Source organism: Aulostomus chinensis, chromosome 8 (genome assembly GCF_037954235.1).
Source record: "Aulostomus chinensis isolate RoL2024-O1b breed Wild chromosome 8, RoL_Achi_v1.0, whole genome shotgun sequence".
Taxonomy (NCBI): Eukaryota; Metazoa; Chordata; class Actinopteri; order Syngnathiformes; family Aulostomidae; genus Aulostomus; species Aulostomus chinensis.
In genome coordinates, this window is record NC_141327.1 from 12,740,771 (window position 1) to 12,757,329 (window position 16,559).

At 39.0% G+C, this 16,559-nt stretch overlaps 1 protein-coding gene across 1 annotated transcript in view; it reads left to right on the plus strand.

Annotated features, from left to right (window-relative positions):
• Nucleotides 1-1,079: 1,079 nt before the first annotated feature.
• The window catches only part of rbm20 (RNA binding motif protein 20), a 53,512-nt gene continuing 38,032 nt past the window's right edge, over nt 1,080-16,559 (plus strand). The window contains exons 1-3 of the mRNA XM_086210134.1: nt 1,080-1,134; nt 3,006-3,169; nt 3,677-3,741. Of these exons, the coding sequence (XP_086066260.1) occupies nt 3,167-3,169; nt 3,677-3,741 (68 nt within the window). The 5' untranslated portion in view covers nt 1,080-1,134; nt 3,006-3,166. The remainder of the gene's footprint in view (nt 1,135-3,005; nt 3,170-3,676; nt 3,742-16,559) is intronic.

The window sequence follows — 16,559 nt, forward strand, 5'->3', positions numbered from 1 at the left end:
TGGTCCATCTGCCACTGCAGGCCTGATGGACTTTCTCTGCTGCCCCAAAGTCATCTCCATGTCCGTCTGTTTTATCTGCCTGTCAGCTGATCAGACTGTCATCTGTCGGTGCCCGTCTCCTCGCCTCGTCCCTCTCGCAGAAATGTGATTCTGCCCTGTGTTAGGTTTCCCATACATTTTGTACATGTTATGGTTCGATAGCCAGAGCTCAAACTGGAAAGTTGTGAGGGATGAGTCGCTGCCAAGTAAACTAGAGTTGAGGATTTAAAAAAAAACAACAACAATCTTGTCATTCATTAAACTCAGATTGAGACACAGGATTTGCTGTGTTGGTGAGCGTTTCTGTGTTGAGCAGGTGGAGTCGACGAGCAAACCCCCTTTTTCAAAAGCAAGAGGTCCTGTCTGACTGAGCTTTGGGGGGTGGAAAGTAACAAAATATAAGTCAAATGTTGAGGGATCTATACTTCACTTCAGTAAACTGCATTTTAGAGTACTTTGATTTTTACCGCACCATATTTCAAAGGCCTGCTGTAGTTTTTTTCTCCCCCGTCTAAACTCATCAGTTACAAGTTACGTTGAAGTAGAAGAAAAGCACGGAAAACCTGATGAAGATGATTTGCTTTTCAAATTCTCAGCGTACCAACTTCAAGAGGACATAATCAGGGTTGCACAACCGAAACACACACTGCTATAACACGTGGTCAGTGATTGGAGGACTGGATGCCCCCAAGCAGTGGAATACTCAAGTATAATGTAGAATGTGTACTTTTAATTTTGATACTTAGTAAACTTTATATCAAAAACTACTTTTATTACATTAGACTACTGAATCAAAATGTTTACTTTTACCAAGTGTACTATATTATTTGCAACTTTCTACTTTTACTTAAGGAATTATTTTCTTCTTCCATGCCTGGTTTGAACTCATCTCTCCTTCGTCCTCGTCCTTACACCGCACGGTGTCTTATAAACTGTGCAATAACCATAAGCAGCACTACACATGAATTAAATAAAGATGCATAATTCAACAGAAGAATTTCAAAATTTCCTGATGCCCTGAACGCAGCGTCACACTTCCAAACTGACCGTGATCCTAAACCACCGTGGGGTTCCCGCTATCACGTTTCAAATAAAGTGAGTACATTTTCCAGAACCCTCTACTCATTTTTACCCTTCTTAAATTGATTTAACATGACTTTTAATCACTGCTAGCAGAGTTATTTAACCAGCGTCTTAACCGTAGAAGCAAGTTAGCACACTGCTATTAGCTTGTAACAACACGGTCAGCTTATCGAAACAGTCCAACTTTTAAACCTAAATTGTGGCCTAACGTGACATTTCATATCGAAAGTACTGGCCATGGAAATTATCTTTTAATATTTTGTTCTTCTTCCATCTCCACTAATCCGCAGTAATTTCTCGAGAAACAACTGCATGCATCCTAAGGAGAAAACCTCCAAGACTAAGGTTTTCAGGAGTTTGTCACTGAAACATTTAATAGTCATACTAAAGGCCTTGTTATTATAGGTTTTAATATTACTGCTCGTCTGATAAAGCTTTTCACATAAAGACTAGCAGTTAGAAGTTATCAAAATACATGCTGCCAGGTTTTGCTCTGTGTTGCCCGCTGCCTAGCTCCAGCCCAACTCATATTCTGATTAATTAGAATTTTGACCGCACTCGATGTAGAGCCACAGCTCTCCTCATGAGAAAACAAGGGGACTGTCTGCCAGGGTAGAGCCAATTCACCTGTCATTAGACGAGCAGCTTTCGGCCAGAAATATATTTGCTTTTAACATGACGCTCACAATGATTGCTCCCGCGTGCGTCCTACGTGTTTTTTTTTTTTTTTTCCATCCTCAGAAATGAATGCTATGTGTCTGAAAGGTGTAATACCTACATGAATGGCGTGGCAGTGGGGATGAGGCATTCAGGGCCAGTACATCTATGACAATAAGCACAGTGGGAATTTAGCGGACCAAGTCTACAAGTACCGGCATTGGTATGACGTGTCCTTGCAGAGACAAGGATATGATTGTGAGAGTTGCTGGCGTGAGGTTAGCACTATTTTAGAAGCTGCAGAAAATGGAAACAAGTCTGAGATCATTACATCCGAACATGGTGGAAAATGCTGGAAAAGCAGACTGGGGGACAGTGCAGATGCCATGTTTTGCTCTCCAGTAACCAGACACCTGAGCTGATGTGAACACTTTTATTGATCACTGTTCTGCTTAGACAAAATTGTCCACAAAATCCTCCTTCCTCCATCAACAACATACACAGTATTTATGTGAACAACTATGCTTACAGCCTGCTGTCCACTTGGACGAGAGGTTGAATAGTAAGTCTGTGTCCAGCCTGACACTCATGCTGCTAATGCCTCTACTCCCCTTTTTGTTGAATCACCTGATATCAGGATCCTTTGTGCAGCTCTTGCTAACCAGAATAGCTCACAGCAGTGACAGGCAATGACTGCCATTTGTCTGTGAATGATGAGCAAACGTAACTAGGGTTGAAGTTAGCTAGTTGCAAAACTTGCTTGCCTCTTGTCTTAATAGATGGCATATTACATTATGGTGTGAAGGAGTGTTCGACAGCCACACCAGACAATAATAAGACTGTTGCTGTGTCACAAATCGGGATTGTGTCTTGAACAGTTTGGCATCACACGTGAGGTTGTCCTGGTGATTAGAGAGAAGCTAAGATTCTGAAGTTTGCCATTGAAGTTATTGTTAATAATTGTCTTGTTAAGCATTTATTCTCAAGGTTATACTGGCTAATAAATTAGCCAAGCCTGCCACATAATCCAATAAACAATTTAAGTTAGAAATAAGACCCTTTGACAAGACTTTGGCATTTTGTCAACATCAACATGAGGCTGAACACCAGTTACAAGCACATGTGAAAGTAACATACAATACCAACTTGACTTTTGTGACATAACAAAATAATAGTTTTGCCTCTGTAGTATTTTGTTTTCTCGCTGACATCTGTCTCCCTGGCAGGCAGGTGAACATTAACCCCTGTTAGCCTGCTGTTGAGCTGCAGGAGCCCTGCATGAGGCCCCGACCCAGACTCCGTGGAACCAGAGGTCACCAGCCAATTGGGCCCCTGATTTTATGACAGGATCCAAACTGCTGTCCTGGGGAGAGTGTACTCAGCAGGAATGGTATTGTAATTAGTCCTTCTTTTAAAACTTTAATCCCAATTTGTATTAAATTATTAGGGCTTTATCTGAAAAAAATGTAACTTTATATTCAAATGATTATTGTTAAAGTAGTAATCCTGTGGTTATTTACTTGTCAATTTTCTAGCATTCTATTTTGTCTTTGTTAATACTGGTTTTGGTCTATATTTTCTAAAATGTATATTTGAGTTAAATATGGATGATTGCAAATAAGAGAAGTAAAAAATTGAACATATACTTAACTTCAGAGCACTTTTCCAGCAAGAGACTGCAATATCAAGGTAAAAGTGCTGGAAAGACTTGCTTAATAGTCCAAAATGAGAAGTCGTGTTTTTACAACTCGAGCTTAATACTCTGGTGGATCTTAAAATGGGACTTCCAACTTTGTCTTGCTTGCTCATTTGCCTAAAGAATGATTCAACAGGGTTTCTTGTTAACAAAGTACATATTCAAATAAACCTTTGGCAGTTCTACTTCTTATCCTGACAGGAACTTTGGCAGAGAAGGATCTCTGGTCAACTTTTGCCATCGAGGGGTGTTGACAGAATTTTAAGGTAAGTGTGAAGTTGACATTTTGGATGATGTATGTAATTTTCTGTAGAAGTTTAGTTGGTCAGTTTAACTTCAATAACTGATATTGTTGAGATGCAGATAAGTTTTAGTGGGCAGTACTGGTACAGGTTTAAAGCTGCTAAGCGTTTGAATGTTGAATTCAACAACAGCTTTAATTTTTACAAGTCTTGCCCACAGTATAATTGCGGGCTGGTGTGGGAGCTGTTGAAGTCTATAAATTGCAACGTGTTAAACTCTTTCCTGTTTGAAGCGTCTGAAGGGGGGATCTAAATCAATTTACACAGGATCTGATGCAGGGTCCAGCAATGGTGTCAGTGACATTGACGTTAAAAATGCAGTCTTTGTGCATCTCCTTAAAACTCTCAACTCGATTAAGACATGATTGGACGACATGAGTCAGTTTATGACGACTTGACTGCTTGATATTAGTTTCAACAATAAAAAAATGTAATGTTCCATCATGAACAGTGGAATTTACTGCAAGATTGCTGGAGCTTCATTTTTATGAGTTTTATGAGCTAACATGCCCCTTGGATCCTTGGCCAAATGCCCGTGGCTGGTCGTAACCTCCGTAATGTCTGGGTTGCTCGCAGGAGTACCAGTGTCTGAGCTACATAGACTGTCGCTTAACTCTTAACTTAACTTTTTCTATTTTTTTTTTTAATTAGTTTTAGAAAAAACATTCTAAATGATGTCTGTGAGGGTGTCTGTATATGTTTTGGTTTGCACATCTATAAGTTTACCAACAGGCTTAAATCAAGATTTAGATTGCTCATAGAAAGGTGGCCCATGAGAGCTTTGTTGAAGTAAGACGGTTTCAGGACTTAAAAACCCCCACTGTGAGTCAATGTATGAATCAAACTAACTACATGTTCTTTTTGCTATGAGGACAATGCATTGAGAACATACAATTAGCTTCAATAACTTCCATATTGTACCAGATAAACACAGACTACTGTATGTGTGTGAATGCTACTGGTGAAGCTGGGGTGCATGCAGCTGAAGAGGCCTGCTGTAATCGATACTTTCTTCTTCTCCGATGTCCATAACCACATTTGACATTCAGTGCATGTGTGTGTCATGTGTTGGTGCATGTACATGAGTGCTTTGGCTTGTCACATACTGTAGCCCGGTCAGTTCTCAGAGTAAAGGTCCTGCTACGATGAGGCTAAAGGTAGAAAAATTAGAACGGTTTCATTAACACACTAAGCCTGTGTTAGGACTTCACACGTGTCAGCTTAAATTCTCTGCAAAATAAACATTCCCTTCTTTATGGGAATGCCCCTCTCCAGAGTGGCGGTCTCAGCTGCACCCGGAGCATTTTCTGGAAAACTGATCGCCTGGAAAGGGAGTTGTTCATTACTTAGCACAGTCTTAGTTCAGCATGGAAACATGGAATTGATTGTTATGGTTGTCTTTGCTAGACTAAATTTGTGTGTGGCAAAGTGTACTGGTGATACTGATACTTAGATATTGTGGTGCCATTACATTTTTCAGCCAACATGATAAGCACAAAGGATAAACCATCTTCCTGCTTCTTTATCCCTGTAGAACAAGATACACTCCAAATGTCTTCATAATGACTGCATGCATGATGCTTTCAAATCCAAAGTACAAGTGTAGACACACATGATTTAGCTCACTTACACACACACACACACACACACTAGCCTTGTTCCAACAGTTTGTTAAAAGACTTGTCATAATTACATCCAGAAATACGTAAAGACATTTATTTCACCCAGGCAATACATTTTCAGGCACCACAACCAACTTGTCTCATCACAAAATCTGCTGGCAAGCCACTCAGGCGGTGTGTTCCATGGGTCCTGACCGGTTTGGGAATTAGTTGCACACCCAGGTATAAACCTACACACAGCAGAAACAAGAATGGTCTAAACATTTGCTTGTAACTTATGAAAAAGCTAGACGTTGTTTAAAACCTAAGGAATTGGGATTCTGCCTATTGTGATAGTTAATGCATTATTTCTAAGAAAAATGCAGTCACACAGTCTAGTCAAACTTCTGTCAAGGTATTTACAAAGCTGAACTGTTTTCTGAAGTAGCGTTATAACATCAAATGACTATAAATTAATATCTTGAGTTTCTTCAAACAGGAAAAAATGCAGAACTCCTCCCAAGGGGCCAGAAAGTGGTTTGTCTGCTCTCTGGGGCAGGTGTGATCCTCTCCATTGTATGGGTTGGTTGGTGTGGGAATGTGCTGACCTCTGGAAGATGGGGCACCAGGCAGGTGTTACTTCATCTGCATGTCTTTAATAGAGATACCATGCGGCCCTGTGGCCGCCCTTGTCAACACTGATTTGTTGAGGACTTTGCTGACAGTTTAATGGTCAGTCTCTCATCTGTCAAGATCATTAATTACAATACCATCGAGCACCCGAGAATTTTGCATTTGTTCATTTTTGTATTTTTTTTTTTAAACCACTTATGATGTAAACCTACCAAAAGAGGCAACATAGATTAGGAGTTGCCTTTGTTCTTATTCGGGTGTGTCATGTCAGGCTAGATGATCGGCTTTACTTTGAGATCTACCAACTGTGCTTAGAAGAGATCAATATATTTTTGGAGCTCCAATGTTTTGCTTGTAATCACCTGTGAATATTCAGTGCCTTGGTAGGACTGGGGTGGCATGGGGTTCTGAACATGAGTAGGGAATGACTTCACATACACGCGAGGGCAGACGAGAGTGTCAAAGTTATCGTCTGTCATAAAAAGTCATTAATTTTCTTTGAGAGCTGGCGTCTCACTGCAGCAAGTGGTGGGACAGCTGCTAATGGAACATCTTGGCCAGTGTGGACTTCAGTCTAATGTTTATGTCCGGGTAAAACCTGGCAGCACCGTAATGCTCCATTCCAGAGAACCTCAGCAAACACAACCATGTAAACTTTGGTTCCTACTAAACCTTGCAGGACAGTGTGCTTACTTTATCCTCATAGGGTGCAAAATAGGATGTTAAACCCTACGTCCCAAATAGCTATATAGGGATACAGAGCTTGTCCACATTAAACTGCATTACGCAGAAAACTGAAAAATTATTAAGTTTGTTTAAGTCCTGCATCTGTGGTGTAGTTTCTGCTTCGTCTAACATGAGCTTTTTACTTATAAAGATTTAATTTACACTTCAGAAATTGTAAAAACTGTCAGTCTCATGAACATTTCGTTGCCACAGAGCTAATATTCATCGGTAATCCAAAATCCAAAGTGAAAACACCATGTCATATGATTCAAGGAGATGTTAACGAAATGTGTCATCCCTGCAGCAACCCTCTGAATGTTAACACCTTCTTAAGCAAACATGCTTACTCATTCCTAAAGTTCCAGCTGTGGCGACCTAGTGGCTCATGCCGAACGCATTTTTTATGTTATCATGTGACAACATACAATTGTATCTTGCGCTTTGATTAAATGAGTTACTTCAAGTGTTTGCTTGAAAGACAAGGAAAACAAATCTGTATTCATTTGAAAAGGAATAGCCTCTCACATCATTTGTGGAGGTAACGTTTGCGCTGTCATTGTGGAGTCTCTAGGCTTCAAAGGATGCAGAGGATTTACTGGACAAACAGTTTAATTGTAATTCACCCTGTTACTTCCATGCTTAGCTCTGAGTCATTCTGGCATGCACTATTGTAGAAACCCCTTCATGCTACAGTGGTATCTGCTTTCTCACAGGGCCAAAAATAAATGGGGGGATTGTTGTGTGGCGTTGTCACATGAACATATGCACACGCTTGTACACATGTAACATGTAGTGAGAGTTTCCTGATGGATGTTGACAAGGAGTCCGTCAGATATTTGCTGAAGATTCATTGAAACAATATGAAGATGGAGCTATGTCCTCCTCTCCTGATCAACACGGAAAGTGTATTTTTTTTTTTTTAGTGATTTGTAATTTAGATCCTTGAGATAAAGACATGTTCAGTCTGTAAAGAGAGTCTTCATCGTATTTGCTCTTGTCGGCCATGGGATGGTTCGCATTGTCTTTACTTGCTCCGTAAAGCTACTGTGCCACGGTACAGAAAATGGCGTGCGCACTGACCACATGTGTGTGGTATGTAACCAAGCTGCCAGAACAAAATGTTGCTATACGTTTCTGCACACTACAGAGAAGTTTAATCTCAACAACTGCGGAGAAATGTGTCATATTTCACGCCTGTCAACACAGTCTGTGAGATTCAATTTTTAGAATGTTTTATAATGTGATTGTGTTCGAATTAAAGTCCGTCAGTTTTGGGATGTGTTAGGTCTAGACACAAAAAAAACATAATTAGCATTATCACATTACACAGCACTGTTGTAATTTACATGGAGAACGAGATAATTAGTGATGAAAGAGAAAATTGTGATTGACCTTTTCAAAAGTCTAGGTTTCCTGGTCAATTTCCTATCCAACACCCCCCCCCCCCCCCAACAAAAAAAAAGAAAGAAGAAGAAACAATTACATGATTAAAAAACATCAACCCAGACCCTTTGTTTGAGGTATGTTTTTTCTTAAAAGGTTGTTGCTTTGCTCTCAGTTAGTACCATTCCTCAGCCTGAGAGGATTTATAATGAAGCATGCCCCGCCTTTTGGCTAACAGATGGGAAACCTCAGACTACCAGACAGTTACAAAATGTGAATAATCTGACACAGTGCAGCAGTAGAGGGGCAGGGACTTCCAAGTATTCAGTGCCTAAATTGATTCTGACACCTACTGAGAGACTGATGGCGCTGATTGCTCTCCCAGAACCCCTGGTGTATTCCTTCATTGGCCAGATCGTGTGAGGAAATTTGTGTCTGTGCGTGTGTGAGCCAAGAGGTGATAATCAGTGGTGGCTGCTGGAGGAGGTTTCTAGTCCCTGTTGCTGCGCTGCGTGGAGCTGTCCCGGGAAGGGACTCCCAGTTGGTCCCTTTCAACTCACCCCCCTCTTGCCGTCCCCTGAGCCCACCTCCTCTTATAATTCCCTCTAAAAGACTACTCACTCGACCTCCTGTGTCCTTTTGAAGACGCTCAGCACTGATTTACCCATCTTTTGTCACCAGAGAAAAAAAGAAAATTGAAGGAAAGTCTTAGAAGAGGACATAGGAAGACAGAGTTGGAGAGAAGAGGCTATAGAGGGCTTTGCTTCTTTTGCTGCTGTCGATCAGGAGTATCTGAGTGGAAGAGCCCCTGCTAAAGTGCTCAGAAGCAGGTTCTCTGCTCCCGCCTGCTGGCCTTCCTTTCCTCTGTCCATGTAATAGGGGAACAGAAAACAGTGCAGCCAGAGAAAGTTGCCTCATTAGGAATTGCTTTCTTTGGATTGTGGTAGTTATTTTAGAGGGGAGTGTTTGGGGGACTTAGGAAGTGTTGAGGCTGCAGGTGGTGCTAGGGAGTTTGTTTTGCCTTGCAGCACACTTGGCATTGGACAAATAGCACTGAGAGTGTTGAGAAAGGCCCTACAAAAATGCTTGGGAAAGGACAAAATGGTGGATACCCCTCAGAGACTACTGGTGAACTCTTGCAAAGGTAAGAGCAAAATATCCACCACAAAATTAGACAGCATGTGCAGTCCATGCCTGGTGCTCACATGGCTGGATGAAAAATTAATTTGTTCCACAGGGATTTTGGTGACGGCATTCCTGAATAAACAGTAATCTCCATAAGTAGCTGTGGTGGGAAGTATCTCTGGAAGATGAATTATATTTGTGCTGGAATGTCCGCTGGCACGACATATCCAGCAGTGTGTCTGGACTTATCTGCAGTCTGCCTCAAGACTTTTCATTTTATTCTTGCTGTGAAGTAGTGGATTATTTAAAGTGGCTCTTTACAGGCTCACATGCTAGACTTTTAAAATAAGGATAATCTTGTAGTGGTATGGCAGATATGCGTAAGAACGAATTATATAAAATATTTTTTTCCCCATGTAAATATGGGTTGGATTCCTTTGACAGACCAAGGAGTTGTTACTGAATTAAAATTTTCATTGTAAAATGCTACTATTTTACAACTGTAATCATTATATTTAGTGGTCTTTTTTTTTTTTTTTTTAATAAATCATGTTTTTTTTTTTAACTGAAAAACATAAGAATAGAATCATTAATCATCATTAATCATAAAATTTTAAACAAAATGTTGCAAGTAAAGGATAGGTTAAGTATATACATGGAGCACATATATAGCATATATAGCAAATGTAAAATGCATTTGATCAGATAAATGATTTTATAGAATCATGTAAAATATAACACAAAAAAATACAATTGGAGTTTTAGCAAACACAAAAACTTCAACTCACAGAAATCCCTATTATATTAAATCTCCAGTGGGGTTTTGTCCGAAAACATTTAGTATGATATAATAATTAGAATTCTTTCATTATTTGTAACTAATACACACACTGCGTACTGTAAACAAGAATTAAATCATTACTATGGTGTTTTTTGGAAATCATGGAACATTTGAGAGCATATTTCTCTTAATCATTTTAGCAATTTACAGAGAAATGTGCAATGCGTGAGTGCCAGATATTAAATATATGCAACTTAATGTTTGATACTAAGTTCTTTATCTGAAGTTTTAAACTTAAGTGGAGTAACATTCATTCACCATACAGCAGTGGACTACAGTGAATCTCTGTAGTTTAGTTAAACATGGACAGTTTTTTTTAACTTTCTAATGAAATATCCAATTATCACTGCAAATCTATCTATGTTTATTAATTCACAATTACAATACCAAAGTATAAAATGAGATGTCCTCAGGATGCTTTGCCTTAACTAAATGTAAATTCATGTTGAAATTGTGTGACTTTGACAACCCGTCAAGGGTGAATAAATGGTATTTCTTCTACTGATCCAGCCGCAACCCCTGACTACACACAGCCTTTTTCTGTATTCCCTTTCTTGCGTGAATGTTTTGTAGGATTTTTCAGGGCATAGTTGTTTATCAAATGAGGACTGAATGATTAATCCTCATCAGTTAGAATTTTTGTCCACAAACAGTGATGGTACACGGCGTAGCTGTAAATGTAATAAAAGGAAAGCAAGCCAACGCTTGAAAAATGAAGTCGCCCCAACGGACTGACGTTACTGGTCAAAGCTCTGCTCTAGGAGTTTTAGAGAATAAAGAATAAATTTTGGCTGGATTTTTGACTGAAGGTGTTGGTGGAGACATTCAAGTTGGTTTCCTTGCCACACAAGAACGTAAATAGGCGCAGCAGTCTATATCTGGGTTTGCAGTCTCATGCTCGGTTTAGATGACCAACAAATTAAGTTGTCCAACTTCATGTAAAGCTGTGTTTTCTAATACTGTGTGGTAGTCAATAAGATTTTTTTTTTCCTGCAAAACCTTTTTCTTTCAAGGTTTGTCCTCAGATACATTTGAACTACTTTGCTTTCAAAGAATGCACCCTACTCTTAGATCTCTCTACTTTACTGTTAAATGATTGCATTTCCATTGTCACAGTTACAGATATTTTAATTTAAGAATATAAACTTACACAAACGTGATTAAAAACTTGTGGGAAGATCTTGAATTAGAAAACTCAAGCATTCTTAAATACAGCCCACATGGGCGTTTTACAGTAAATTCTCCTGGTTTGATTATTAATTGTTGACTGTATTTAAGAATGCTTCAATACAGTCAACGTGGGTGTTTTTTACACTAAATCCATATAATTAAATTATTAATTATAAAAAAACCATGTGGGCTGCATTTAAGAATGCTTTAATACAGCCCACATGGTTGTTTTTATAATTAATAATTAAACCAAGTGAATGAAGTGTTTTGTCCATTAACATTTGTCTGTAACTTCATGAAATGAAAAAATCTGGAGACAGCGAGCCTATCTATCTATCTGTCTATCGATCGATCGATCGATAGATAGATCTATCTATCTATCGATCGATCGATTGATGATTGATCGATAGATCTATCTATCTATCTATCTATATTTATCTATCTATCTATCTATCCATCTACCTATCTATCTGTCTATCTATCTATCTGTCTATCCATCTATCTATCTATCTATCTATCTATCTATCTATCTATCTATCTATCTATCTATCTATCTATCTGTCTATCTATCTATCTATCTATCTATGTTTCTATCTGTCTATCTATCTCTGTCTATCTATCTATCTATCTATTTATCTATCTCTGTCTATCTATCTATCTATCTATCTATCTATCTATCTATCTATCTATCTATCTATTTATCTATCTCTGTCTATCTATCTATCTATCTATTTATCTATCTCTGTCTATCTATCTATCTATCTATCTATCTATCTATCTATCTATCTATCTATTTATCTATCTCTGTCTATCTATCTATCTATCTATCTATGTCTATCTTTCTATCTGTCTATCTATCCGTCTATCTATCTATCTATCTATCTATCTATCTATCTATCTATATATCTATCTATCTCTCTGTCTATCTATCTACACAGGCATGTATGTGTACGTGTGTGTGTATATATGTTTACATACAGATCATTTTGCGTTGCTTTAAAATTGTACAAAGACTACAAATAAGACTCATAAACTCCGAAAATTCATCCATATGTAACTCTAGGTGCAACTGTAGTATAGTCCTGTCCTGACGTTTGAACAAGCTCCATGTGACTGGCTGTACAATAACACATTTATGTGGAAACATATCAGTCAAGCATGGTTATTTCATTATTTTTACCTTAAAATTTCTCTCACCCCTCTTTTTACTGTTTCACCTTCCTCATCTTATGTTTCTGCCCCACCTGCCAGCTCTATATCACTCTGGCAGCGTGTCACAGAAGGGAAAGTTGCCTCTGACCTCTTAATAGCCTCCACTGATGGCCACAATGTAGCTTTGCACATGTCGAATGTCGTTGCTCAGCTGAAACCTCTTAACAAATTTTACCTTCTGCTGCAGTCCCTTCAACTCCTCATTGCTAACACTGACCTATGAAAATGCCACGGGACAGGTAATCCTACCAAATTCTTTTTTTTTCTAGAAGGATGTTTTATTGGGCTCATGCTCACAGTGCTCACAGATTTTGTTTTACTCAAACTGTGCCGCCAGCAAAGCTACAGCTACATGTGTGCCGTCCCGGCACTCAACATTTTAAATGGTAGCTTTTTTTGTGATTAGAGAATGATTCCTTTATATGTTTAGTCGAGCTTTAAATTGTTGTTACTAGTAAAAGCTGTTATTTCTCGTCATGCTTGTGTCTATTGCCAATTTCATAGCAATGGAACAGATAATTTTACGCTGGCTACACAATATCTAATATATTAATGACAACCAACCCACCTGCCTCCCATTTTTTACCCATTTTACTTCAATTTAACTTTGCCACTGATTTTATAAAACAAACAAAAAAACAAAAAAAACCAAACCCAATCATTTATTGCAGTTCTTGATTCTGTAATTTTATGCCAACAATAATTTTTTGCTTGCTTGCACTTTTTGGATGATCCTTTCAGGAGCACCAGGCTTGATTTTTGTGTGTCTGAGTTCTATAACTGTTCTATTTCTGGGTATTCTGGCCTTCTTTCTCTATTTGTCTGACGGACTAGAGGTGGCTTAACGTGACCGGTGAAGAAGCGCAAGTTTTATTCCTATCCCTCTGACGGTCATTAACAACAGCTAATCTGGTGGGTTTTCGCTCACCTCAAATGGCTCTGCCAGCGCTTGTCAGGACTTAGATGAGACGATCGATTAGTGAGCTGGCTTTACAGCTCCACAGCAAGAGACTCCTTTGAAATCCTTGGCATTTGTTTGAACAGGATGGCGCAAAATAAATGCCCTCAGTATTTTTATTTTGTTGTGTCAGAGGACACAGGCATATATATGTGTGTATATATATATATATATATATATATACACACACACACACATATATATATATATGTATATATATATTTATATTTTATCCCACAAGGGGTTCCTAATTTACCCATAAAATAGGTAATTCAATGAAAATGGAATGCAAAAGTGTTGCAAAGTGTGTTTTAAGAGCGTGGTTTTGCCATCACCATAAAGTCCTCAGTGTCCCCGGAAGGAGACACGCTCCCCTTTTTTGACAGCAGTTCTGATCACAACCGCTAACTCCCTAGCAGCTTCACTTATAATGATTTTCTCAGCTGGAGAATCTTTACATTTATTGTGTCTTTTCCCGTCATGCTACCAACTTGCGCCTCACCAACACCTCGAGCATGTGTTCATTGCTGTGTTGACAAGTGGCAGCAACTGCGGCTAATCTGGATGTTAAATGGCAGGCAGTTGCACGGCACTAGGCAAGCGTCTCCAAGGGCACATAGCTGCTATGGATGGGTTCTTGCTAACGTAAGTCCCAATTTGGCGTTAACAAAAACATTAAATCAATTATGCTAAATAAATCCATATTATTAACATAAACCACAACGTTGTGCTGTGGGAATGTGATTAAAGGTTTAATGGCAACACATAAACGTAGGACTTAAAAAAAACATGTAATGAACAAATTAATTACATCTAATTTTATTTGCACGAGTGCTCCGAAAATCCTTTTTTCCCTTTTTAGTTCTTTTTAGAATTGAAATGTGTGGCATTTTTATTACAGTCGATGAAGATTGTGATTAATATTAACATTGGTCTTGATTTTTGACTTTATGCACATCAAGCACTCTAGTGTTCTTTTAAGCTGTCTCAGTACATACAGCCTGTAAAGCACCATCATACCCAGGACCCCCAAATGAAATTGAAAATAAACAGATTTCTTGCGCAGCTTCAAAGGTGCTGAAGCTCCTTGGCTGAGATTTGTGACACAGAAAAACTGGTTTGTCACCAAGTACCAAGCAGCAATGTAGATTATTGTCTCTGGTTCACATTCTACAGCGCACAGTGTTGTGTCCTGGTGGAAAAGGGTTTACAGGTGTTGAGTTGGTAGACTTAGCAGGTCCAGCTTTCTGGAACAATGAGAACGGAGCGATTTAAAGATGATTTAAAGGCTTCAAACAGTGGGTCAACATTAAAATTAGCAACAAGAGTGTCATGACATTCCTATCAGTGCAAATTTACCACTGAGATTTTGACATAATTTAGACAATCTTGAGTGGAATACACCAGTTGAGGCTGAAGTCATTGCAGTTTAAGGGTTTTCTTTAGGTCTAAGGCATTAATAAATAGTATTGTGACTCGAATAGTGTGGCACCAAATATTCTTGAGATTTGACACGGAATTCTTGCCCGTGTCATTTTATTAGCAGCCAACGAATCTGTTTGTAGTCAGCCACCTATGATGATATGATCAATTTTGCTCCTGGAACTCTGTTGATTATGAAACTAAAGTACTGTCGATTGCACTCAGCACATATAAGCATTATTATTAAGGCAGTCTCCAAGTAGCTTATAAATTCAGTATCTCCTGTTTTACTGCGCTGCATGTAGGTCATGTCACTCAATGAAGGTGTAACATTTTTTGAAGTGTGGTGCCTCTGGTGAACTATTAGGTGTTGGCTCATTAGGGCTCGGTCACATATACAGATGGAAATGTGTTTACTGGTGGAGGCTTGCCAGCTCAGTACCGTTTCTAGAGTGGAGCTATATTCTGGGCAGCAATATTCAGCAAATGAGTGCTGGATTCAATTGTGATCTCATTACCTTACTGAACCTGCTGCCAGACCAGGTATGTTGATTTGGAAAGTCATCGTGCAGGACAGGTGAATCCAAAGCAAGACGAGACATCTTGAGGAAGCAACATACTGGTTATGGAAAATTGTTTTCATCCCTGTAGTCCTTGACACACTAGTTCTGTGTCTGGCTGCTTAAAGTGTTATGTGAAATGATTTTTTTTTTTTCAATGAAGGATTTTCGAACCTTGTGTTCTGAGTGAAACGTCTGGTACATTATGGTTCCTTCATTTGTGGTTTAATGAAAGTTAAGCGCTTCTTGCCAGTTTAGCATATGTAGAGAGAGTAAACGTGTTTCTTTAAAATACACTATCATGCAACCATTTGGTTGATTAGGTACTGGAGATACTATGGTTTAGGACGGGAAGGATATGTGGGTACTTGTATTGTCACGTTTTACTCCACGAGGCACAAGTGAGTCAGATACTATGTTTAAAATCTTAGTTCACTGAAGCCACCGCTCCGCTATTTTGTTCTGATGAGGCTAGCATATCTAAGAAGTCTCTTCATCATACCTGGAAACTAGCTTGAATGTTATTCGCCGCACCTCATCGTGATCATATGTTTCTCCCAGATCCATGTTGTCAGTCGCCTTCATATTGATTTTTGTTCAAGAGAAAATTGGACGACTAAAGTTAGGAAGTTTGCAGAAGCTTTTACCGACATTATGAGAGGAGTTGCATTTGACTCCACTCACCTCACCATCAGAGAGTAAGCCCCTGCAACTGTTTCTCTTTTGGCTGTTACATTGCTGCGTAAATACTGTGCACAACAAGTGTCAGAATGGGACCGATATTTAAACAATTTTCCTCAAGCTTAATCTTCGTGGAACATAAATTAATCAAAGTAATTTTGTCCTCTGCAGTGCCTCTCCGCTAAGTGCAAAATAATACATCAAGGTATGTTGCACTGGACAGTTTTCACTCAGTTACATGTCTTGTGTTGTTGTTGTTGCGCCATTGAAATCCCCAGTTTGTTTTTAGTTTTTCCTGTTCCTCCATTTGATATCAGACTGGGTACTCTATCGTCACAGCGACTAGCAGGATTTAGCACATAACCGGCATCATCACGAGGTTCAGTTACCCACCTGGTAAAGCAGCATTGGCCTCAAGAGGTTTTTTTACTTTTTGTCTTCATAATTTTTCACTACATCTTGCTGTTTTT